Raw genomic sequence first — 27,216 nt, 5'->3', positions numbered from 1 at the left:
TCAGACAAGCTGTCCAACTGCGTCATAGTTGCTAAAAAAATCATATCTCGAGTTATAAAACTCGAAATCCAAATCCGTAAATTTTCCCCAAATTTAGACTCATATATCTACTTACTAATTTTTTTCTATAATTTTTGGTTGGTCCAATTAGTACAGTTTATTAGTTAAATTCTCCCCTATTTCAGGGTTTGGCTACTTTGACCCCTGTGCACTTCGAACCAAATTTCTCCCTGTACAGAATTCAAATAACCATTCCGTTTGTTTCTCTTAAAAATAGACCCGATGAGGAATCCATACATATATAGTATGACTCCTAATTATTTTTGTGAAATTTGTAATGATTTTTACAAATTAGAATAAGGGAACTCGAAGTCATTCAGACTCTGTCTCACAACAATTCAAAATATCTCATAACATAAAATCCAATTGCATGCACCGTTTCCTCTATATGAAACTAGACTCATTAAGCTTTAATCTCATTTTTTTGTTCAGCCCTTAACTCAATTTCCACAATTTATGGTAAATTTTCAAAGTCAAACTACTGCTACTTACCAAAAACTGTTTTAGTACAAATATTGTTAATTAGTTTATAACATCTTTACTTCAATTCATTCAAACTCTATACATGCCATATAAATCTTTAAACATAAAACAAAAACTACCGGAATTGATCTGAATAGTGTACCTTGTTGTGTTGATCCGATCTACCAACTTTTCTTTAATTCAATCTACAAAAGAAATTATCAAACACACACAAGTAAGCTTATTGAAGCTTAGTAAGCTCATTGGCATAAAAACACAAATCTTGTCAAATATTGTACACAATCATATATCTATTAGTTTAACTATTTCATCCTGCAAATCACAATTTCATTAATAACTCATTTGAATAATTTCCATATGGCTACTCACAATTTAACTCCATTGGGCCCATTTCTCATTTACTTCATTGTCAAATTAGGGAATAATAAGGGAATTGAGTACTTCATTATCACATTGCCATAGTAAACTATGGACTTTCACATTGTTACGCCTCACACACCGAAGCCATAGCCTTGCCATGGTCTTACACGGTTCACATATCATACCGAAGCCATATTCCAAACATGGTCTTATACGGAATCACATTATCACATTATACCGATGCCATAGCCCAACTATGGTCTTATACGGAGTCATATTATCACATTGCACCGATGCCATAGCTCAGCTATGGTCTTAAACGGGCGCACTTATCACATATTTTCCGTCAATTCATCAGGGTCACAGAATGGAAGCACTCAAATCCATTGTTCCTACTAATTTGTACTTTTAGTTACACATTATTTATTAGTTAATACAAATTGATAGTATTCATCAATAATAAAATACTTTAACAATCATAAGATTTTCATAACAAAACATTGAACTTAGCCATATGAACTTACCTGGGCTAATTTGCAAAAGTCGTAGAAATTCATGGACTATTCTTGAATTTTCTCCTTTCCACGATTCAGTTCGTTTTCTTGATCTATAATTATAAAATCATTCCTTCATTAGCATCCATTTCAATTCTATTCTATTTCACAATTTATGCCCTTAAATTTTTGAAATTACACAATTACCCTAAACTTTTCAATTTTTACAATTTAGTCCCTGCTCAATTTATTGAACAATTGAACTATTTCTTCTCAAATAACACTTTATTTAAACATTATAAACTATCTCACAGCTTTTGACATTCAAAGTTTCATCACAAAACCCTAATTTCACAACTTTCACAATTAGGTCCTAAATATTTATTTCTAAAAAAAATCTCTTCATAAAATCATCATAGAATAAAATTAAAACCTCAATTCCATGATAAATCATCATAAACTTTCAGCACTTGTTCATGGCAACTTTCAAAATTATCCATATAATAAAAAAACTAATGAATTAAAATATGGACCTAGTTGTAAAAGTCTCAAAATCACAAAAATCGCAAGAAATAATCAAGAATTGAGCTTACATGTAATAGAAATATGAGAGACCAGCTTAAAAGAACCCTTCAATGGTGTTTTTGCTGGAGAAGACGAATAAAATTAAAGAAAACTCTAGATTTTTACCTAATATATCATATTTTACAATTTAATATTTACCTAATTCCAATTTTACCCCTTGTTCACACTTGATTTTTTTTCCAGCACACACATGCCGTCCGGCCCAATAATAGGTGTTTAATTGCCTATTTAGTCCTCCTTTAATTATTACTAGAGTTATTTAATCACATTTCACAATTTTGCACTTAATTCAATTTAGTATTTTTTTTACCCAATTAACTACTGAAACCTTAAAATTTCTTGACGAAACTTTAATACTAACTTATTAACACTCCATAAATATTTCTAAAATATTTATGGCTCGGTTTATGAATTCGAAGTCTCGATACCTCGTTTTTATTCCGTTTTATCTACAACTTCTTATACTACATAATTTCACTAATTCAAAATTATTTCTAAAACCACATTTAACATTTACTTACTAATATTTAAGCTCACATATCGGATTTAGTGATTTCAAATCACTGTTCTAATATCACTGAAATTTGGGCCGTTACAGTTTAATTGCTTAAAGACTTACCTCGGATATCGACGAACGTTCTAAATCGGCTATTCAACTATTTTTGTTTTTCCCCGACCCAAGTCTGATTTCTTTTGTTCTTGATCTATATAATTTCAAATTAACTTCATTTAAACACAATTTCATTCAATTTAATCCAACAACACAAAAATGGAAAATTACCATTTTACCCCTAATATTTCATACTTTTACAAATTAGTCCTAATTTCACAAAATACAAAATGCACAAAATCTCACCACATCATAGTTAGGCCGAATCTTCCTTATGCTCATACTAATCCATATATTCCATTTATTTTTCATTTTAGTCCTTCAACTTATTATTTTTACAATTTAGTCCTAATAACTCAAAAACATTAAAAACTCCAATACAAAACATATTAATCCAAAACATATCTTTCATAATTTATCATCAAACATCACAAAACACAAATGTTCATCAATGGCATAACTCAAAATATTCACCAAAATTAGAAATTTGAGCATGGACTAGCTAAAACACAAAGCAATGATCTCAAAAACTTAAAAATTATTAAAAACAGATAAGAAAATACTCACATGCATGAGAAATGAGTATAGCTGAATGCTCAAGCTTCCATGGCTGTTCTAAATGTGAGTTTTTAGTGGTGGAAGGTGATAATGAACCAAATTTTTCTTCTATTTTATTTAATATTAACTTATTTACTAACTAGCAGCTTTAACATTTAAAAATAAAATAAATTTCAACAATGCCAAACCAATTCTTCCACTAACCAAAATAGTGGAATAATTATTCAATAATGACTCCTACTTTAATATTCCATAGCTATTAGACACATTTGACTTATAGAACACAACTTTTACACTTTATGCGATTTAGTCCTTTTTGCTCAATTAACTATCGAAATGATAAAATTTTTCAACGAAACTTTCACCCATGCTAATTCACATATAATAAAAACGAAAAATAATATTTAAATATTTTTCTGACTCAAATTCGTGGTCCTGAAACCACAATTCCGATTAGGGTCTAAATCGGACTGTTACAACATTTCTCACCCCTTTGGATATCAACCTAAGCACAATATTTTAACACTTCAATAAACCACCACAAAGCAATCAAAGCAAGCCAAAGTCATGTATTATACACAATATATCATCACACATACCATAAATACTCAAACTTACCTATCTAGTCCATTTAACAAATTTTACTAAGGTTTATTACTAATTAAATACCTATTAGCATATATAATTCATAACCACATCACAATTTACTTCATTTCCAAACCAAAATATATATCTAGGTTGATTATTTAAACAAAACATCATTCATAACATTTATACAAACCAACTTTGATCTAATCCACATCAATCCCTATACATGCCATATAAACCATGTTGAACGCTTCAAAAACTACCGGAACAAGCTGGATAGTGTGTCTTGATGTGCTCATCTGATCTTCCGACCCCACGAAAATCTACAAAGACATTAAACAACACAAGTAAGCTTAATGAAGCTTAGTAAGTTCGATGGGTTAAACATAAATCTTACTGAACCTACCATAACACATCAATTAAATAAATTCATTCAATGTAAACTCCCTGCCAATCACAACTTCAATCGATGAATACACTTATTTCAGATCAATACCAATAACAAATAATATGTCCTTCAATTTCAATTACATATATTCACTTACCAAATCTTCCCAAATTGAAGAACGGCTTACGAATAAGAGTACATCATTTTCAGAAGCCCGATGGCTAAACAGAAGCTCATGAGAGCTAAACAGAAACCCATAAGGGTTGAACGGAAGCTTGTAAGTGCTGAACAGAAACCTGTAAGAGTTAAACAAAAGCTCAATAAAGCTGAACGGAAACTCATATGAGTTAAACAGAAGCTCGTGAGAGCTAAACGAAAAGTAAACACGAAAGTTCACAACATATACTGAACCTCAGTTTACTTGGGTAATTTGCTGTCATTTTCCTCCAATGTCGTCAATTCACCGAATGCCAAATGTACTAAAATCTCGCGTTTCATTTAATCCGAATATCCAATTTAATTTTATAACTTTAACAATATTTCATTTTCAACAATAGAATAAATACATAATACCATTCATCAAATCAATATAAATATTAAATTTTAACCATACGAACTTACCTGGATTGAATTGTAATATTTACAGAAGTTTAGGGACTATTACGCTAATTTTCCTTTTCACAAGTATCTATGGGTTCTTGATCTAAAATATAAAATTATTCATTCATTAGTACATATTTCAGTTCCATTTCACTTCACAATTAATACCCTTTAATTATTTAAATTTACAAAATTACCCCAAACTTTTACAACTTTTACAATTTAGTCCCTTAACTAGTTAATCTATCAATTGAACTAATTTTTCTCAATTAATAATTTATTCAAATATTCTAAGCTACCATACAGGCCTTGATAAAACAGAAATTTAATACCAACGCTAATTCTTTAACTTCTTCACAATTTGACCCTAAAATCAATATTTAACAAAATTACTTCATAAAATCATTATATAACAAAATTAAAGCTCTAAATCCATGTTTATTCATCTAAAACATCTTATATTCATCAATGGTAACTTCCAAAATTTTCAATAAAATCAAAAACTAAGGTAATATTAAGTTGGACTTAATTATAAAAGTCTCAAAAAGATAAAAATTACAAAAAAAATGGCAAGAATTAGACTTACATGCAGCAAAAATATACAAAACCAATTGAAACTCTATCTCCCAGGCTGTTTGGACGAAATTTTGAAGAAGAATGGCTTAGAAAACTTTAGAATTCAATTTGTTTAAGTTTAATTTCAACTAAATTACTATTTTGCCATTATATTACATTATTTTATTATTTATTCTTTGCTTATGCGCCTCAGCCATCTCATTTTGGCTTATTTCCTCTTTAAGTCCTCCCTTATTTACTATTTGAACCATTTAATCTCTATTTCTTATAATTTACAAGTTTTGCACATATTTTAATTTAGTTCTTTTTAATTAATTAACTATCAAAACGTTAAAATTTTCTATCGAAACTTTAATACTACCTTAATGACACTCCATAAATATTTATAAAAATATTTACGACTCGGTTTATAGAAAAGAGGTCTCGTTACCTCATTTTCTAAAACCACTTAACCTAAGATTTTATCGCTCAAACCTAATAATTCATTATAAAACTTAAATTGCCAATTCAAAATCTTTCTAAAACCACATTTAACTCGTAAATACTAAATAATAAAATTTACGAGTTTACTCGTCAAATTTAGTGGCCTCGAACTACTATTTTCGATATCACTAAAAATCGAGCTGTTACAACTATTTTTATAAAAATATTATTAAATATCAATGCTTGGATTGGAACCATTATATTTTAAACTTGTGGGGAGTAATAGCTATTATATGTTTTACTACGCCCTTGTTTTTGAGTTTAGGTAAATTGTAATTGGATTTTATTTTATATTTTTAAAAATTATAAATATAAATTTAATATATATATATTTAAAGATGGATTAATTCAATTTTCATTTAAAGATTTTTGTAATAATAATAATAGAAAAGAGTAGTTGCTTTTATGCCCAATAATTATTATTTTTTTCCTCATTGTGGTGATGGCTTATGATTGAATATTAGAAACAATGGCATTAACATCTCCCACACGAATATGCAAATTCTAGATCCCGACAACAGGACAAAACGTGTAAGAGAACCGTTGCTCTTTCAAGTTGTCCCTAGTTCTGGTCCTGTTTATCTCGAGCAATCTGACATATATAATCATAAACGCATCTACTAGACTAGTATCTTGATAGTCAATATTAATTAAATGCAAATATAAAGGTTGAATTGAGTGATAAAAGATTCGATATCTTTTATGTAAGATTTTATATTTGAAAATGTGAATAAAAAAAGAAAAATTAAGATTGAGAGAATTTATCTTGAGTTCGATAAAAATCAAGTCACGGTAGTAGAACTGATCATGAGTTGAGTTTGGGTCAGGTTAAGGTAAAATTTTTAGGCTCAGTCCAAAAAATAGACTTGAAATTTTGTCCAAGTCCGGTTCAGATAAAAAATGCTAGAATTCGAGCTCATCCAGCCCTCCCGTGTTAAAATTTTTATATTATTTTTATATAAAAATAAATTTTAAAAGCATAACATATCAAATAAACTAAAAATATTAAAATAAATGTTTCTAAAAAATTAAAAAAATTATACTTAAATAATACTAACATATGTGCAACTTAGCAAACAAACGTGTTTACAATGATAGCAAAATTAACAATAAAACAAGAGTTATATAATATCCAAACAATAACGACAAAATAATAGCAATACATTAGCGAAATGATAGCAAAACAGCAACAATTTTTTTCCTTTTTTCGTAAATTTGGGCCGAGTTAGGTGAAGCCTAAGCAAAAAAAAAAACCTTACCCAAAATCCATCTCATTTAGAAAACGGGTCTTATTATTTTGTCTAAACCTATTTTTTGGATTTATAATTTTATCCAAACTCTCCCACTTTTGATTAGGTTTATTGCGATGCATGAAAAAAAACATAAATGTGTATGTGTGTAGAAATTACGATTTAGAATATAGTTTGTATTTTAAAATAATATATAATAAATAATAAAATATATGGTTTGAAACTAATTAATAATAACACATGAAATATGTACGATATTAAAAAAATAAATTAAATTGTAAGTAAAATAGAATTTAAACACATGAGTACGAAGAAAGAATACAAATATATAATTATTTATTATGGTATTGTCATCAAACCTAAGTTGGTGTCAAGTTAAATTTATGACATCATCTCAATCAACAACATTATTAATATATATATATATATATATATATATATATATATATATATATATATATTGATGGAGGCAATAAAGTGTGCATAATAAAATTAAAATGTATAAACAAAATCGAATAAAACTTTGGTTAAGTGGTAAATTTAAGATTTTACCAATGAAATTAGTGTAAGTTCAAATCCTTCCAGATGCATAATTTTTTATTATTTTTAATAAAAATATTAAAATATCCTCGAATAATACAATTTATTTTAATTATGAAATGACATTTTCATAATTTTCCTAACTGAGTTGGTGCTCAATTGACTTATGGCATAAATTCAATCAGGCCTTAAATAATAGTATAGATATATATACAACTGAACCCCAAGTTGTGACCTATTGACTGATTGTTCACCTACCTAGGAATAACCTATGTTCAAATCATCGTTGTACCAAAAAATCATATATATATATGTATAACTGAATGAGGTAATAAAATGTGCATATTAAAATAAAAATGTATAAAAAATTATAAAAAAACTTTGACCTAGTTCTAAATTTAAGATTTTATTGATGCAATTAGCATGGGTTCAATTCTTATTATATGTAAATTTTTTTGGTTTTTAAAAATTATAAAAACACTAAATTACCCTAAAATAATATACCTTATTTTAATTACAAAAGAATATTGCCATAATTTTTCTAACCGAGTTGTTGCCTCGTTCACTCATGACACCAACTCAGTCATAGACTGAAATAATAATATATATTAGATTGTGGCACAATTACAATATATGTGAAAAATATACGTAATAAATATATTTATATTAAAAGTTAAAAGTTCATGTGTTTCAAGTTCAAATGCCATAATAAGTGGCGGAGCATAGTGGAGATTCATGGGGCCATGACCCCTCTAAAATGGTTAAATTTTAATTTAGGCCCTTTATAATTTATAAAATTTTTAAATTAGTAATGATAAAATTTCACTTTTGCTCCCTAAAGATGGAAAAAATTTTAATTTAACCCTTTAAAATTATAAAGATACAAACTATTAAAATGATGAAATTGTATTTTTACTATTATAAAAATATACAATTTAATTTCGTCCCCTTCAAAAAAAATTCAGTCTCCTCCACTGATAATAATATTGTTTTATTGTAAAAAATAAAAACACAAAGCTATCCTCGTATTTTAATAATTATTCAATTAAATTAATATCAAAATTAATTGATGACACCAATTCAATCCGCGAGAATTAATATACATATAAGCACCCTAATTGGAGATGTGCAAGTGGTGGAAAGTGCTTGAAATGATGTTGGTAGGAGGTCTTTTTCCTTTTATTTTTCTGATTTATGTGTATTTGGAAGGCTATTTGTCTGAAGCTTTGTTCTTTTGTCACCATTTCCTTTTATTTCAACACTAAATTATTAATAATTTATTGAAATGGTCCACTTATAAGTTCATAGTTTATATATGTCTAAAGTTCAAAATTACGAAATTAATATTTGTTATTTTGTATATAAAATAATATTTTAATAAAATTTTAATTAAATTGCTGTCTAATTGAAAATATAAAGTTAACGAGCTTAATGTTGTGGTTTCAAATCTAATTAAGTGTATTTTTAAAATTTTACATAATTTAAAATAACAAAAATATTCTATAATAATGTTTCTTATTTTATGAAAAGAATAGCTTTTGGTAATTACTCAATGAGTTGGGACTAATTAATAAGCGACTCAAACTCCTCAATTAACTTTTTAAATATAGCATAGAGATTAAATTATAACTCACGTACGAGGTAGGTGAAAACATTTATATGACAAATATATAAAAAAATATATAAAAACCAAAAAGGCTTTGATTAAAATAGAAAAATTGAGATAATGAGAGTATTTAGTCTTGGATTTAAATCTCATGATTTTTTTATGTGTGTATATTTTTAAAATTAATCAAAATTAAAAATACGTTGTTTTGTAGTAATTTTCTAACTGAGTTGTGACCCAATTAATAGGTTACATTTAACTCAATCAACCTTATATGTATATATAGTATAGATGGATAATAATTAGAAAATAAGAAAAATATTCGAAAAAAGCATATCAGCACTAGACCTGATCATGGATAGGTTTGATGCAGAATTTTAGGCTTAGTTTTTAGATTTGGGCTGAAAAATGGGTTTAAAATTTTTTTAAGTCTAACCCTTATTAAAAATGCTAAGCCCAAGCTCGACTCGACCCAACCATAATAATTTTTTTATATAAAAATAAATTTTAAAAATGTAATACATTAAGTACACCAAAAATATTAAAATAAATTATTTCTCAACAAATTAAAAATACAAAAAAGAAATATAGGCATGTGATTCTGGTCAGCCAACTTAGGCTCGAGCAAAAAATCTATCTGAGGCTCAATCTATTTAAAAAATGAGATTTATTTTTTGTTTAAGCTTATTTTTTGAACTTATATTATTATCTAAATTCTCTTACTTTTCAAATGAGCCTTCAGACTTAGATAAATAATTTAACATGTGATAAAAAATATTCCAAAGTGAAAATTTTAGAGAGAAAGCAGGACCCCCAGGAGAGCTGAAAGAAGGTCGAAAAGCCGAGTTTAGTGGGAAGTGCAAAGGACGATTACAAAGTGGAAGGCTGTCATTTCTTTACCCATAGCCACAGCCACACTTCCAGATATGGTCTATTTTGAAAGAGGATATTATGACCAATCGGGGACGAATGGGGATGTCAATTTAAACCATTAGTTATCTATTTAGACTAATAATTTTTAAGTTTGAGTTGGATCTGATTTAAAAAATAAATTTATTTTTTATTCAAGTTTAATTTAATTTAAGAAAAATAAATTTGGACCTGATTCGACCTGCTCATATTTAATTTTTTAGATTAATTTTATTTAGAAATAATTTTTTAAAAATATAATATACTAAATGCATTAAAAAATGCTAGAATAAGAATTTTTAACATATTAAAAAGTATTTTTATTAAAAACACAAATAAATATAATAAATAATTTATTGTATTAAATATAATTTTAAAATATTTTATATTTTGGATTAAGTTATTTAGTTGGATATTTTTTTTAAAGTTTTGAGTAATGAGTTTAATTGTTGTTGGGGAGTGGTTGAATATAAATATAAATATATATAATTAATATAATAATTTTTTATAACATAATATATTCGGGGCTTAAGCCAAAAAACTTACCCAAGTCTCGACCTATATAGAAAATAGACCTTAAATTTTATCAAGCCTATTTTTCAAGTCTCATTTATCTGAATCGTCCTATTTTTCAAGTGGATCTTCAAGTTTAGACAAGTGACCCTAACTACGAATAGGTATAGGTATGCATAAGCATCTAGCTTCCAATTATTGGTAGGTTTAGGGCTATAAAAAGAATATTGGTTAAGGTGGTAGCGTTTCGTTGCATAAAGGCGGTGGTAAGGGTTTGCATGTCGGATACTTTACTGTTCCCTAAGAGCAAACAAGACTATAGATTATCCGAGCAGAGGAGCCATAAGTGGTTGGGTTGAGAAAGGAAATTGAAAATCAACTTCAACACTGCTATTTTGGTCGGTTTTACTTCATAGAATCCAATGGAAAGTTATGGATTTAATTTCTATACTTTAATTTGGTAAATTTTAATTTTTGTATTTTTAAAATTTTAAAATTTTAGTCCTCGTTGAACAATAACTATTAAAAGTTAAGTTATACTATTTCTAAAATTAATAATGTAAACATATTATCATATGTGTAATATCATATTTACTTGTTATTTCTACATATGCACTCGTTAAAAATCTAATTAATGGAACAACGAAAGTCAATTGTGTCAAGATTAAAATTTAAAAATTCGAAAAATATAAAATTTAAATTTAAGGGATTCTTGTCAGTGTCTCTCCCACTGGCAATTTTCATTTAGTGAGGAGTACAGCAAGGTTGCCCTCTTTTGCCTATCTAGTGCAAATGCCCTTATCCCAGTGCCCTCCAAAGCAATGTTTATTGGTTTATTTAAGGGAGTAGCAACGGGTACTTCTTTGTGTAAAATAATGCAAAAAAGAGAGAGAAATTGTTTGAAGTGAGTGTATTTCAACTCTTGATGAAGGAGAGTTTACAACATATTTATACAACTAGTGTAAAATATGAGATAAGCACAAATGGTTACAGCAAAGATATAGCTATAATAATTGTAAAGAATAATCCTAAAAATAAATGGTATATATCTACTCTAACACCCCGTCAAACTAATGCCAAAGTGCAATGGAGGCATGATTGCCTCTGTGAAATTCAAACACGGCAAGACCAAGGGGTTTGGTCATAATGACGTTTTGGTCATCTAGGACCGTTATTGATTGGTTTCTCCTTTTTCTCTTTTTACCCCCCGGGGGGGGGGGGTTGCCCTCTTCTTATAGCCTCTTTGATAGCGTTCCTCAAACTAAGGTAATCCTTGGTGGCATCAGTGTGATATAGGCATTATGCCGTGGGCTCCCTTACTCCTCACACTCCCTTCAGTTTGAGTTGTGAAAATCATTTAGTTTCCTTTTTTGGGAGATCACAGTTTTCAGGGGTAAAGATATACCTTTTTTTACTTCATTTCTACAGATAATGTTAATTGTTATAATATAAACAATAAATTTACTTGCGATTGAGATTCACATCGTAAGGGTTGTGAAGAGTCATTAATGGGAGGGTGATTTACAATGAGAGATGTGGAAAGAAACTATTCTTAGAAGGCTAAAGAAATGGTGAAAAGAGATTTTAGTAGGGTAAAAGTCCAACGTCCCTTTCTTCTCTCTCGTCGGAAGTATTTATAGGAAAAGAAGGGTCGCTTGTGGGTCCCATCTATCAAGCTTAAGTGTCGTGGTTGGGTGGCCGGCGATAGCCTAGGGTGTAATTAGATTTAACTTCAAAAAGACCAGATGAGGAATTCTCAAATATGATGAATTTATGGATGTCTTTGGGGGTTTCCCCAATATATATGGATTATATCGCCAAAGTATAGGACAAGTTGTGGCGTTCATCCTTACAAGGTTAAACTTTTATATTAGTGGACATCTCATATAAAATACAACACAATAAAAAAAAAAAATAGACTACAATATTAGAATTATTTTTTTATACAATATACTTAAAATTACCTATAATTCTTCTCCATTCCTTAAATAAAATGATAAGTGTACTTGCTTTCGAATAGAGTTATTCATGGGCCGGATTCGCCCGAAAAATGGTAGGGCTTGGACAAAAAACAAGGCTCATTTAGAAAACGGGTCAAGCCTCGGGTAATATTTTTTTGCCAAGTCCCAACCCATGAATTTTCAGTAAAAAATTCTCTGCTATTTTACTATTGTTTTCCCACTTTTTGCCACTATTTTGCTATAATTTCACTATTATATTGTTACTATTTTATTGTTAATGTTTGGATATTGTGTAACCCTTGTTTTATTGTTAATTTTGCTACTATTTTAGAGGTATTTGCTTGTTAAGTTGCACTTGTTTTAATTTTATTTAAGTATAAATATTTTTTTAATTTTATTTTCAATTTGTTAGAAAATATTTATTTTAATATTTTTAGTGTATTTGGTGTATTATATTTTTAAATTTTTATATAAAAAAAATTAATACGAGTCGGGCCGGGCCGAGGTTTTAACATTTTTATCTAGAACGAACTTAAGCAAAAATTTAGACCCATTATTCGGTCCAAGACCCGACCCAACCCATAAACAATTATACTGTCGAACTCATATCCTCATTCACCAACAATAATATTAATTTCAACTGAATTAAAAATTATTTAACTCCAAAAATTTGCCATTAAACTAATTGCATCACAGCTTTTCTTTATGTTTATCATTTTTGTGGAAAGTGGATAACAGTTGGAAAATAAAATTTACACTTTTTTGTTTTTTCAGCAATTGCATTCTCTCTTTTGAATTTACTACGAAGAAAGTAAGCAAAATAGATGAGGACAGATCTAATCATATAATTAGAACAGGTCGATGTTAAAACAACTTTTGCCGTGATAGATATATAGGATCATTATCTGTAAAGATAAAAACAGTGAAAACTAAAAACTCCATTGTTGAGTGTTTTTCTCAACCTTCTCTTTCAATAATAAGATTGTATATTTATATGATATGGTTACTGTTCGTTGACGTGATATCTCAGAATAAATTCTATGCATATCATCATGTACTCTACTCTAGATTTATCATGTGTTTGTACGGTCCATGCGCGATCTTAATATGACCTTGCAGGAAGAATATGCATGTACCCCTCATGCGAACACTCAATACCATGCAATCTCGCTGTGCGAGCCCAACACTCGAGCTTGATATGGGATCCATTCGAGTTACGGGTCGGTAATAGTAAGTATCATAATAATAGAACTAAAAATTTATTATTTTTGTTGGCTTATATATATATATAGATAGATATTATGATATTGATTGAATTTACTATTTTTAGGGATTAATTTATTCAATTTTCAATCTTTATTTGACTCGCTAAAGATAGTAATATTGTAATAATCATAGTAATAAGTACTAATACATAATTAGAATTAGAATGTTATTTGAAAAATATATTAAATGTCAAGAGCTTTATTAATTTTTATTATCATATCCTTACAATTTAAGGATGAAATTGATCAATTCATTAAAAGGTTGAGAGTAAAATTGATACAGTTCAATATAAAATTATATGGGCGTTATAAGGTTATTCGTTATGGGAAAAAATTGTATGAAACAGTAATATTATTCATTTCTAATAGTTTAATGTCAAATCTAAATAAAAATACTGAAACTCAAGATGAAAATACTGATGTGATATTAAACTATTGAAAAATAGATACAAATGACGAGATGTTCTTGTTTCATATAATTTTTCTCTGTTGGTTATATTATCAAATCTTAGGTCATTGTATTAATTTATCATAAATTTATATTTTGCCAATAAAGTGAGATGACTTGATAAGTGCCAACCGGTAAAGTGACATAACTCGATTAATGCTGAAAATTGAGACTGGTACGATGTTGTAAGTAACTTTAAAAAAAGATAATATTACATTATTAATTTTAGTTTTCCTATTAAAATTTATTTTAGAATAATTTTACGATAAATTTCGTCCATCTCTTAATTTAAATTTTATATAACAATATAGAGACTCCACGTAGACTTTGACCTAAAAACATCATCATGTCTAATGTTAAAAATAAACGTCTCAAAATGACAAGCACCCAGCAAAATATTAGACCCCATAACTTCAGGATTTGACATATAATAGAAACCAAAGGAAAAATGAAAGGTTAGAACATATTGATATTGCAATGAATTCATAATTTTAGTATTGCTAATTATTGGATTTATATTTTTAAATTTAAAAAATAGAGATTAATTAAATATTTTGAATGTAAAAGAAGAGTGACTAAATTCTAAAAGTACGAAGAGTAGAGGGACTTGGTGCATCTTTTAACCAAAATAAAATCCTACTTTTACTGGTTTCACAGCTTTATAAAAACCACTCAAAAAATCATGTCTAGAAAAACCCATAAACACAAACCAAATCAAGATAAAACACCACCTAGACACCATCTTCCCTAACTGTCACTTTAAAAATAAGGCGAGCTAGAGGTTGAAGAAGATCCAAGATCAAATTTGTTTTTTTGAAACTGGAAAAATGAATTGGGTTTTAAGCAAGTGTTTGAATGAATGAATTAAGGAGGATGATGATGTTGAGGCAAGGCAACACAAGGTGTGAAGACTGTGGCAACAAAGCCAAGAAAGAATGTGGGTTCATGAGGTGCCGGACTTGTTGTAGGAGCAAAGGGTATCAGTGCCAAACTCATATCAAAAGCACTTGGGTTCCTGCCTATAGAAGGCATCGAACCCACCCACAGATCTCTCATAACCCTACAAGGCTTAGACAAAATCCTTCTTCAGGTACACACCCATACCTTTGCCTTTTCCATGTATACACATACATAGATCTATTTGTACTGTGTTGAGTGTTGACTGATTGGAACCCTAGCAGCTGTTATATCTTTCTTTTCTTTTTATTGGTTGTCCTTGTTTAGGGTTAGAAGTGGGGAATTTTCCGGCGGAAGTGATTTCTCCGGCGACATTCCAGCGTGTTCGAGTGAGCTCCATGGAAGATGAAGATGATGAATATGCTTATAGGACAAGTGTGAACATTGAAGGACGTGTGTTCAAGGGTCTTCTCTATGATCAAGGCCCTCACCACTCATTAGGCGAAAGCTCCTCTCGAGATCAGACACATTTGCATCAACAGCAGCCGAATCAAATCATTGCAGCTGACCCTCTAACAATGGCTACTACAACTACTACTACTTCGACTACTGTAGAAACTCTTCTTCCCTTCGCGTATGCATCTCCCTTTAATGCTTTCATGTCACCTAGTACGCAGTTTTTCCTCCACCAACCAAAGCCTTAGTAACTGCGTGGGAAGAAGGGGAAAATTGCTTTAGGAAAAATAGAACTTGTTCTTGCAAACTTTACTCACTTTCAGTGAGTTGGAACTCCCATTTCCCTCTGCCTTCTTTGGTTATAGCAGGTGATCGCTTGTATTTGCCCTAATCATATCTAATATTCATCATAGTTTTAAGAAAGAAAAAAAGGTTTAATTATGTCCAGAATCTTTGTAACCATCAGACTGTTGAAATTTAGTCCACTTGTTTTTATTTTTCAGGAATTTAATCCTTATCCTTGTCTGTTTTAAAATTAAACTACAATTCATTAAACTGTGAATGAATTTTCATTAAATATTCAAAATGTACAAAATTTAGTTAACAATAATATCATCAGGTAGATTTTAATTTTTATGTACAAAATAAACACCACAATTAGACCAAATAAAATTTTAAGGACTAATTTTGACATATAAGTTAAGGAAATAATATATTTTAGTATACTCGAACTCATGTCTTCTTACATTAACAATAATATTTATGCCAATCAAACTGAATACTCAATCAATAATTTTTATTTTGAAAGAATTTTAATTTTTAAATTACGATGACTTTTTAACTTTTTGTTGGAATAAAGACGCAATTACACTTACTAAAGGAAAATAACTCTGCCCTTTTGAATGAAAAAAATAGAATATATCATTTCTACTTGGAAAAAGAGTATTACAAAAAGATATTATATAAGAATAAACTTCATCAAATATTAGGTTATTTGTTTAAGATCAAAATTTAGAAGTAAGCAGTATTCGATTCGAATCGAAAAATTAAATAAAAAATTTAAATTTTGAATTAAATAGTTCAAGTTATTTGAGTTAATCGAGTTATTTGGATCAACTCGAATAATAAAATCAAATTTTTCGGTTTAACTCGAATATAAATTACACAATTCGAGTTATCCGAAAATCTGAATAAAAAAAAAGTAAAACTACGTTGTTTTGATAAATGTTTACATTTACTAAAGTTAAAAGTCAATACTATTAAGTTATAAGGCAAAATTCCGTTGTTTTGATAATTGTTTACCCGTTAAATTAAAAAGCAAAACCATTATATTGGTTATGTAATTAAATAATTTTATACTTTGTCTACTAGTTAAATAATCGTTCCATGTAAACGCAACATTGAGTATAAATAATAGGATTTGTTAACTCGACTAGAAATTTTTCTACTCAATTCGATTTGATTCAAACAAAAAATTAAATTGAGTTCGATTGTTAAAATAGGATTCATTAACTCGACTAGCTAGAAATTTTTTGACTCGATTTAACTCGATTCGATCAAATACTCACCCCTAATTAAAGGTGCCAATCCGTCAAAATAATTGGTTTTATTATTTACAAAAAATAAATATTTTATTTGAATTTAATTATGAAAAAGTATAAATATTAATATAAAATTATTTTTATTATTTTTCATTAATAAAGCGAGTTGAATCAAGGTTGAAAAATCTAGTTTAGAACTTGACCTATGTGTTTAGGATAGGATGATTATTAGAACTGGTTAAATAACAATAGACCTATTTATGGATTGAGACACACATCAAAATCTAAAGGCTCATTCAAAATTTGGGAGGTTTGGGATAAAAATAATAGGTCTGGAAAATGGGTTTTGATAAAAAAAAATTAGGCTTGTTTAAAATATGAGTTGAGCTCGAGTCTTGAATAACTTGACCAGTTTTTAAGATAGTAATTTTTATATTATATTATTTATAACACATAGAAATTAAAGATTTAAAAATGTTAAGATGACTATATAAAAAAGTTTAATAAATAAAAAATATATAAAATTAATAAATATTAAATTAAAAATAATATAAATATATTTTAAAAAAATATGGGCTGGTCTAAAATGAGCTCGAGATAGCCATTTACAAATATGGATGGGCTTGGATAAAATTTTAAACTCATATTTCAGACCAAACTTAGACAAACATAAATGTTTTGTTTGTTTACATGTAAAAGACTTTACAGAAAATAATTTTTGTATTTTCTTGTTTCACAGAAAATAGTTTGGTCAAAGGAAAATGAGTTACAAGTCAATGTAAAATATGCCAAAATGACTTATCATTTTGAAAAACGTAAGTCATTTCCGGAAAAGAACTTTTTATAGGTAATTTTATTTTTATATAAAATTTAACTTAAATCAAGCTTAATACTATTATATTATATTGATAATAAAATTTATTTTTAAAATTTTTTAAATAGTATATTTTCAATATTATTAAACATATATATTTAATTATTTATATTTAGTCACATAATAAATTATTATTATAAATAATATAATTTATTATTTTAATAAATTATTTAATATTTTAATAATAAAATTTAAAAATAATAATTTTAAATAATATTCTTCACATATTATTGAAAATATTTAATATTAATATTTTAATAATAAATATTTTGTAGTGTAAAGGTTAAAATATATCATAAGCCTATATACTCTTCACAAAATTTACGGACATTTTAGATTTGAAAATCAAGTTCAATTGTTGACATCGTTAAATTTTTTGTCAATTTTGTTGATGTCACATTTTAAACAAAAATATTCACTTGGTAGTCATGTAACTAAAAATAATATTGTAATAAACCTAAATCTAACAAAATATTTGTAATATATGCTAAAAACAATGTAAAATATAAACTTATAGATATAAAACACACTCAATTAAATAATGAAAAGATAAGAAAATCTCAAATGTATGTCTATTTCATCGAAAACAACTTTTATAGAATATTTTAAAGAAATCATCAAACAACAAAAAATATTTTACATAGATTCATCTAAACACAATAAAATATTCACTTTTCTAAAAATATAAATCATTTTCCAAAAACTATTTTCAGTAAAACAAATAGATTGAAAATATTTTGATATCATGTATAAACCCAACTCAACCTAACCCATTAAGACCTTTAACAAAAAAAAAATATACTGAACTAAAATAATAACAAAATCTTTGCGCTTTGCACTCTTTTTATTATGAATAATGTTTATTAACTTTGCTAACATCTAGGTGACAATTCATGTGTCTATCATATTTGGAATTAATTAATTTTTAAAATAAAATATTACAAAAATATTTTTATAATTTTAATAGATTTCTAAAACACTCTTAATATTTTTTATTTTGTAAAAAATATTTTTTATATTTTAATTTTTTTAAAATTAATTAATTACCAATATGACGTCCATGTTGCAATATACGTATATGCCACATTAGCAAAGTTAGCAAACATTAACTTTTCTATCTATTTTGGAGTGAATTGACAAACAACACAAGTTAAAATGTTAAAAGAGATGAAAAATTAAATAAAGGACTAAAATGATTTTTTTAAAATTGGAGAGTTAAATAAATGTTTATGCCAAAATAATTATCTTTCCTTTTCTATGGGTAAAACTGGGCACATCAATCCGTACGGGATAAGATTTTTATATTTTAAGTCTTCTTAATTATTGTTTTTATTGAATATATTAAGAAATAAAACACAATAAGGAAGTTAGATTATTGAATCTAATTAATAATTATACATATTTATTTACTTATGAATTATATTTGTATTAATATACAATATATATTTTACGTTCAATGCTCTCAGTAATTATAATCATTGAGATTTGAAATTTTATCTAATTAAAAAAATAATTGATAATATTATTAATTAATTTTAATTAAATCTGAATATGTACTATCAATTGAATATTAATTTTAAATCAATCCTTTAAATATCAAAATCTTACATATTTAAATATCATGTATTAATTTAAATTTTAAATTAAACAAAGGGACTAAATTTTAAAAGTTTAAAGAGTACGAGGATTGATTAGCTATTGAGCGCACTACTAACCATTTCATTCAGTGTGTGAATAACGGGCCATCAAGTCCAGCTTCCGTACCCTAAGACTCGAAAATTTGAATGTTTACAAGAGAGCCCAAATATAAGCTCATTAGCCCACATCAATTATGGCGCGAAAATCATCGATGATTTCCCGCCTAATGAGATCCCCTTTTTCCCCATCAATGAGGCAGTACCGTTTGCATTTCTCACTTCAGTATCAGAGAAAAATCTTTCCGTTAATCTTTGCCTCTGTTCTTTCTCGTAGCCATGGCTTCCGATTCTTCTCCCGCTAATTTCAATAATGGTAATTCTCGTTCTCTCTTCGCAATTTACAGGGTTCTTTTGTTTTGAAGTTATTTTTGAATCTAAGTTTTTTTTTTTTGCTTTTCAGGTCCTTCCTCTCCTGATGATTCCTTCTCCAGCCCCATAGCTAACACCTCTTCCCCAGCTCATCGTCGCCGGCGTGGCCGCCGTCAAGCCTCCACTCCTTCATCCGCTGCCGCAACTCCACCTCCAAACCCTTCTCGTTTCGCCAACTCGGCATCTACCCCAACCCCAGCTCGTTCCACCAGGCGTGGTCGTCGCCCAGGCCCAGCCACGTCCCCATCTCCCGCTGTCGCTGCCACTCCATCCTCCACCGACGATTTCTCGATGCCCTCTTCCGAGGGGGGCGAGGATATGGAGGAGGCGACCCCAACCTTTGTTTGGGGTACCAATATTAGTGTCCAAGACGTGAAAAATGCAATCCAGATGTTCATCAAGCATTTCAGGGATCCCCAAGAATTAAGCAATGATATCTACGGGGAAGGAAAGTTTACGAGGTTGATACATAGAGTTCTTGAAGTAGAAGGAGAGTGGATTGACGTTGATGCTCATGATGTTTTTAATTATGACTCTGATCTGTATAACAAAATGATGAGGTATCCCCTTGAGGTTTTAGCCATTTTCGACATCGTTTTGATGGACATTGTTAGTGTGATTAATCCTTTGTTTGATAAACACGTTCAAGTTCGGATTCATAATCTGAAGAGCTCTACTTCCATGAGAAATCTCAACCCATCTGGTCAGTTTTCTTTTTTTTTTTCCCCTTAGGTTATTCTTTTTTGTTTTTCCGTGTGTGTTGGATTGATTTGGGGTTTATATGTTTGAATGGTTTAGATATTGAGAAGATGGTGTCACTAAAGGGGATGGTAATTCGATGTAGTTCGATAATTCCTGAGATTAGGGAAGCAGTGTTTAGGTGTATTGTTTGTGGGTACCATTCTGAGCCTGTTGTTGTGGATAGAGGTAAGTGTCTTTTGTTATGTTCTTTTTTCAAGTTTGATTTTTGGAGTAATGTTGGTAATGGATTTGTTTGCTGTCCTTGATGCTATAAGGTCGAATTAGTGAGCCTACTTCCTGCTTGAAGCAAGAGTGTCTTGCCAAGAACTCAATGGCATTGGTTCATAATAGATGCAGGTAACTACATGTTTAAATTTCAGTAGGTTTTACTGTAAGTGAACTTGCTTAGTTGTAGTAATGTTAGGACCTGATTAAATGTTTAATTTATTGTTTTATAGGTGTATTTAGTACAATTGAGTTCATTTTAACTTGATGCTTACTTTGGCATCAAACTTTTATGCTTACTTGAGTTATTATGAGACCAAAGTTAATTGGTTCTATTTCCCAAACATCAGGTTTGCTGATAAGCAGATTGTGAGGCTCCAGGAGACACCAGATGAGATTCCAGAAGGAGGGACACCACACACAGTGAGCTTGTTGATGCATGATAAGCTGGTGGATGCTGGAAAACCTGGGGACAGGGTTGAGGTTAGACACTTGTCAGATCATGTTCTGTGATCGCAAGTAGCCTGGCAGTTTCATTTGTTTGCTTAATGTTCTTGTATATTTCTCTAGGTCACTGGCATTTACAGGGCTATGAGTGTCAGAGTTGGGCCTACACAAAGAACTGTGAAATCACTGTTCAAGGCACGTGTTCTCTAATGCTTTTATTAGATTTATAGAACTCTAAGCATTTCAATAAAGTTTTGTTTTGATTTTCCTTTGCTTGCAGACATACATTGATTGCCTTCACATCAAGAAAACTGATAAGTCAAGAATGACGGCTGAGGACCCTATGGAAGTTGATAAGGGGTCACAAAGGGTTGATGATGATGTCCAGTTTGATGAAGACAAGGTCTGATTGATAGCTTATCCTTCTCTCACAAAATTCAGTTATATTGGCTACTTGTCTCATGACCTTTTTTGAACTGCAGGTGGAAGAGTTAAAAGAGTTATCCAAACAACCAGATATATATGAAAGATTAACAAGGTCATTGGCACCAAACATTTGGGAGCTGGATGATGTTAAGAAAGGTCTTCTTTGCCAGGTATTGTTTGTCGTATTAGACATTCATATTTGCTCAGATACTAATAGCTAGTTATTTGCCTTCATTGTAGCTTTTTGGCGGGAATGCTCTGAAATTGCTATCTGGTGCTAGCTTCCGTGGTGACGTTAATATCCTTCTGGTTGGTGATCCTGGAACCAGCAAGTCCCAGCTACTCCAATACATACACAAGCTTGCTCCACGTGGCATTTATACCAGTGGAAGGGGGAGCTCTGCTGTTGGATTGACTGCTTATGTTGCTAAGGACCCTGAAACAGGGGAAACTGTATGATATGCTTTTCTTGTTTACCTTGGTATTAATTGGAATATTGGAAATTGATGATTGATTTTCATTTAATTTTGAATAATCTCCAGGTTTTGGAGAGTGGAGCCCTTGTTCTGAGTGACAGAGGCATCTGTTGTATTGATGAATTTGATAAAATGTCTGATAATGCAAGGAGCATGCTGCATGAGGTCGGTTATGCTTTGCCTTTCTTATTCCCTGTTATGACATGATATGTGCATTGCTCCAATGCTGAAGATAAGAAAATTGTAGATGCTAAGAGTGCTTAAAATCCCAAGTCTTGCAGTTCTAAATATTAGGCTATCTTCAATTTTGCATTATTAAGTTGTTATGTGCTTTCTTCTCTTGGGAGTAGTATTTCACCAGAATGAGGTGTCAAATATTTAAACTCAGGACTTAAACACTTTCCATGTTCTAGCCATTTGTTTTCTTCTTATACTTGCTATTAAAGTTGACAACTGTTGATTCACTGGGCTTCAATTTTCCAGGTAATGGAACAACAGACTGTTTCAATAGCAAAAGCTGGTATAATTGCATCTCTTAATGCAAGGACTTCAGTCTTGGCTTGCGCAAATCCTAGTGGTTCACGCTATAATCCGCGTTTGTCTGTGATTGACAACATACACCTGCCTCCAACCTTGCTGTCCAGGTAAAGATAATGCCTGCCAGCTACCAAGTGCTGTGCAGCTTTATGGTTTAGCAGGTTTAGAGGTCTTTTATACCATATTTAATTTTTATCTGGGCTAAAGGTTTTTAATGCTATTGTATAAGTATTGCCTTGCCTGTGTTTCTTAATTTAGATGCTTAAAACGGTATATCTAGTTTCAAATGTTATTGAAAGTGCTATATTAATAGTCTGTGGTGCTTATTGGCACTGTCTAGAAATTGATATGATATTGCTTGAAAAGTACAGGACCATTATTATGCATTTTACAATTCCATCTATTTGGTATTTGTTTCCCAGATTTGATTTAATCTACTTGATTCTCGACAAGGCTGACGAGCAGACAGATAGGCGTTTAGCTAAGCATATTGTTTCTTTACATTTTGAGGACACAGAGGTTTGGCGAACTCTTACGCTCTACCATGTTTAGGATTTCTTTTTCCTGTGGTTTTTCAATGTAATCCCTTGCCTCTATTTGCAGATTGCTGAGCATGATGTCATAGATCTTGCTACATTAACAGCATATGTGAGCTATGCTCGCAAGAATATTCACCCAAAATTATCTGATGAAGCTGCTGAAGAGCTAACCCGAGGATATGTCGAAATGAGGAAAAGAGGAAATTTCCCAGGCAGCAGTAAAAAGGTAAAATGCATTTACTTTTTGTCTCCCCCATTCTTTTCTTTGTTAGTATTTTTTCTGTGTAATCATTGATTGCTAGATAGATACAACCCTGAATTGATTTATTATGGATTAAGTACATGATCTAAGGCATACCAGCTTGCTAACTTTTTTCAACCCTTCTTCTGTGTTTTGATATGTCAACAGGTCATCACAGCAACACCAAGGCAAATTGAGAGTCTGATACGCCTTAGTGAAGCCTTGGCTCGTATTCGATTCTCGGAAACAGTTAGTCAGCTTAGATTTATCTTAACATCTAAATTGATTTCACTATGAACAGAATAATGACAACCCATTCTGATGTTTGTAGGTTGAAATGCGAGATGTAACTGAGGCATTCCGGCTTCTGGAAGTTGCTATGCAGCAATCAGCAACTGATCACTCCACAGGTAATGTTTCAGCCATTGTTCTTTATTGTGAATTCGTTTTCCCCATAAGAACAATCTAATGAATCCTTCCATTTTTTTTCCGTTTGTTCCTTTCTCTTTAAAGGAACTATTGATATGGATCTTATCACCACTGGAGTTTCTGCAAGTGAAAGGATGAGGAGGGAGAGTGTGTTATCAGCAACACGCAACATAATAATGGATAAGCTGCAACTTGGGGGACCATCAATACGATTGCTAGAGGTAAGCTGGTTCAGTATATTTAAAGTTGGAAGATTTCATTTAGTCCCCAAAATTATCTTATTGGTCACATTGCTTGATTAATCCTGCAGTTACTGGATGAAATGAAGAAGCAAAACTCTGGCACTGAAATTCACCTTCATGATGTGAGAATCCAAGCCTCTTTCTTGCACACTCCATTAAAAATGAATATGATCAAACTGATGAAAAACCCTTTTTTGTCATTTGTCTTTATTTGGCCAATTCAGCTAAGAACTGCAGTTGCAACTCTAGCCAGTGAGGGATTTGTTGTACTTCATGGTGACAGCGTGAAGAGAATGTGAAAATGTGAAAGCTACAAAAAAGACCGAAACTATCAAAGTCGAACGAAATAGCCAGCCAATGTGCTAACCACTGGAAATGCTGCCTTGTGACTTCCGAGATACCCTCTGCGAAAGACATTTACTCTTAAGGTATCCCTTAGCCTGTGGTGGACTTAAAGAAGAGAATTGAGTGTTAGGTATGTCATTTAATTAGTTGATTGTGACATGTATCATATCCTTACCAGCTGCTAGTGTAATACCAGAGCTTATTCTTTTCCATGTCTCTCTTCTTTTAAGATGTCTAACTTAATGTTTTTAAACGATAACAATTAAGTGGTACTAAGTGCAAAGGGTGTTTAATTTCCTTTTCATTGGGTACATCTAGAGAGGCTTTTATGAGTGGATTAGATTGAATGAGAAAAAAGTTTGTTCTCGAGGGTACGCGATATGGTGAAAACCTAATCCAGAATTTTAGGTTCAACATAGGCAGATGGTATATGGCTCAACTGTACTAGCTTTACAATACTTTAGATAGCTAGAAATTTACCAAATGCTTTAAGTGCCATTTTAAATTATATTGATATGATAAATAAATGAGGGAAGTGGTTAAATTTTAAATTGTGATCTCTTAAAATAAAAAATCCATTTTGGGTTTTTCGATTAGGATGATTTAAGTTAAAATTTGAAATATTTAAATAATTATTCTTAATGCGATTAATAAGGAGTTTAGAGATCAAATTAATATTTGAATTTAAATTAGTTTTATCATATTGGATGTGGATAAAATTGAATTTATTGAGGTTTATAAAAATAATCATTTTACGCAATACAAGACTATCTTCATCCCAAAAGCTTTGTTATTGAATTTTGCTGGTCTAATTGCATCCAACTTGGCTTGAATTGACAAATTTTTGAAAATGGAATAATTGTGATTATTTCTGCAAATATTATCAGATTTTTCATGAAAAAATTTTGAAGAATGAGAAGTTCTTTCTATGAATTGAAAATCATAATTGTAAATATTTAAATTTTAGATAATTTCTTTATAAAAAACTCATTAAATAGCATTATAATCAACCTTTTCTATTTTTTTAAACCGATTATATTCATTAAATTGATTAAGGGCTTAGTTAAAATGAGAAGTGGGTTGATTATTGAAATTCAAAATTAAATCGGATTTAAGCTGTTTAATATATGTTTTTAATTATTCTAAATATATTGTGTATAAGTTAAATATATATTATTTTTAATTTATGTCAAACAAGAAAAAAATCAATTAATCAACTTAAAATTAAATTGATTCAAATAAATCAATTAAAAACAATATTGATTATTATTATTGAAAGTTGATCAATTAAATCAATGTATAAAAGCCAAACAAACAACTGATTTTTGAACCCCTACCATCAAATATATTTAGGTCTAAATATTAAAAAACTCACTTAAAGTAATTAAAAATCAATTAAGTTATTTGATTGAAAATTGTAATTAATTAAGTCCTTGAGATATAATTTTTCATTAGAACCATTAATGAGCCATTGAATGATAATGTAGTAGTAATAGACATAGAGGAAATGATAGATATGGTAGCTGACATAGTATTTCATGTGAAAAATTGTCTGACATAGAGAGCTTTATTTACTTTTTAATTATTTATTAATGGCTTAATTGATTTTTAATTATTTCATTAAGATTTAATTGATTTTAATTACTTTTTGATTAAGTTTAAAACTATTGAAATATTATAACAAGTTTAGAAATTTATTAAAAATGCAGAAAATTATAATTTATTAAAAAGGCTAAAGGGTGGTTAAAGTTCATAAGCTTTTTCAAGAAAATCAATCAAGCCCTATAATTATTTTTGGTACTTAATTGAGTTTTTGAACATAAAAAATTCAATTAATAAAGTCCTTTGACTACTCAAGAGCAAAGACAACTATTATGGGGTTATTTTCGTCACATGGCACATCAGGATTGTGTCATGCGGTGAAATTAGACCCGTTCATGGGTTTGGTCATCTAACTCGAAGATTTATCTAAAACGTAAAAAATTTGAGTAAAAATATAAGTCCGAAAAATGCGCTTGAAAAAAAAATAAAACGAGCCTAATTTTCTTACCCAAACTCATTTTTCGAGTTTAGTATTTTGCCCAAACCCTCTCAAACTTTGAGCAGACCTTCGAGTCTAGATGGATAACCCGACCATAAACAGGTGTATTCGTGACTCAGAAAACCAACTCAACTATTTTCAGTTAATTTACTAGATTAATTACAGTTTTCAATTTTAAAATTAATTAAAATTTAATTATTTTTACAGGGTTATTTTAGCCTGGCCATATACTTATTCCCATTCTAATTTTCAACGATAATTTTTACAGGGATTTTTTTAGCATGATCATATATTTATTTCCATTTCAAGTTTCAACCAATAACCATCACCTGGCAGTAAAATGTTAGGATTAACTTTTTACAGAAAAAAAAACAGAAGAAAAGGAATCTTAAGACAACTAGAACGGTAAAAAAGGA

General features: G+C 29.6%; 2 protein-coding genes and 1 long non-coding RNA gene across 3 annotated transcripts; 2 read left to right on the top strand and 1 right to left on the bottom strand.

Moving 5' to 3' along the window:
- Window positions 1-3,830: 3,830 nt before the first annotated feature.
- On the bottom strand, window positions 3,831-5,437 carry LOC128286455 (uncharacterized). Its single transcript, XR_008277020.1, has 3 exons — window positions 5,313-5,437; window positions 4,284-4,422; window positions 3,831-4,061 (listed from the first exon to the last, which is right to left on the bottom strand). It is a non-coding gene; the product is annotated as an uncharacterized LOC128286455 (long non-coding RNA).
- A 9,713-nt stretch (window positions 5,438-15,150) lies between these two features.
- LOC108462245 (protein SHI RELATED SEQUENCE 7) lies at window positions 15,151-15,878 on the top strand. The gene is made up of 2 exons (XM_017762220.1): window positions 15,151-15,367; window positions 15,502-15,878. The coding sequence occupies exons 1-2, from the start codon at window positions 15,151-15,153 to the stop codon at window positions 15,876-15,878; spliced, it is 594 nt and encodes a 197-aa protein (XP_017617709.1).
- Window positions 15,879-19,904: 4,026 nt separating this feature from the next.
- On the top strand, window positions 19,905-25,042 carry LOC108464517 (DNA replication licensing factor MCM4). Its single transcript, XM_017764861.2, has 18 exons — window positions 19,905-20,055; window positions 20,143-20,814; window positions 20,910-21,038; window positions 21,128-21,209; window positions 21,428-21,560; window positions 21,648-21,719; window positions 21,805-21,927; window positions 22,007-22,120; window positions 22,191-22,403; window positions 22,493-22,591; window positions 22,910-23,070; window positions 23,386-23,482; window positions 23,567-23,728; window positions 23,912-23,992; window positions 24,075-24,153; window positions 24,257-24,393; window positions 24,483-24,536; window positions 24,639-25,042. Exons 1-18 carry the CDS (start codon window positions 20,019-20,021, stop codon window positions 24,711-24,713), a joined length of 2,520 nt encoding a protein of 839 aa, XP_017620350.1. The 5' UTR covers window positions 19,905-20,018; the 3' UTR covers window positions 24,714-25,042.
- Window positions 25,043-27,216: the final 2,174 nt, after the last annotated feature.

The sequence above is a fragment of the Gossypium arboreum genome, chromosome 13 (genome assembly GCF_025698485.1).
Source record: "Gossypium arboreum isolate Shixiya-1 chromosome 13, ASM2569848v2, whole genome shotgun sequence".
NCBI classification, from domain to species: Eukaryota; Viridiplantae; Streptophyta; class Magnoliopsida; order Malvales; family Malvaceae; genus Gossypium; species Gossypium arboreum.
This window is presented reverse-complemented; position numbering and strand designations above follow the sequence as displayed.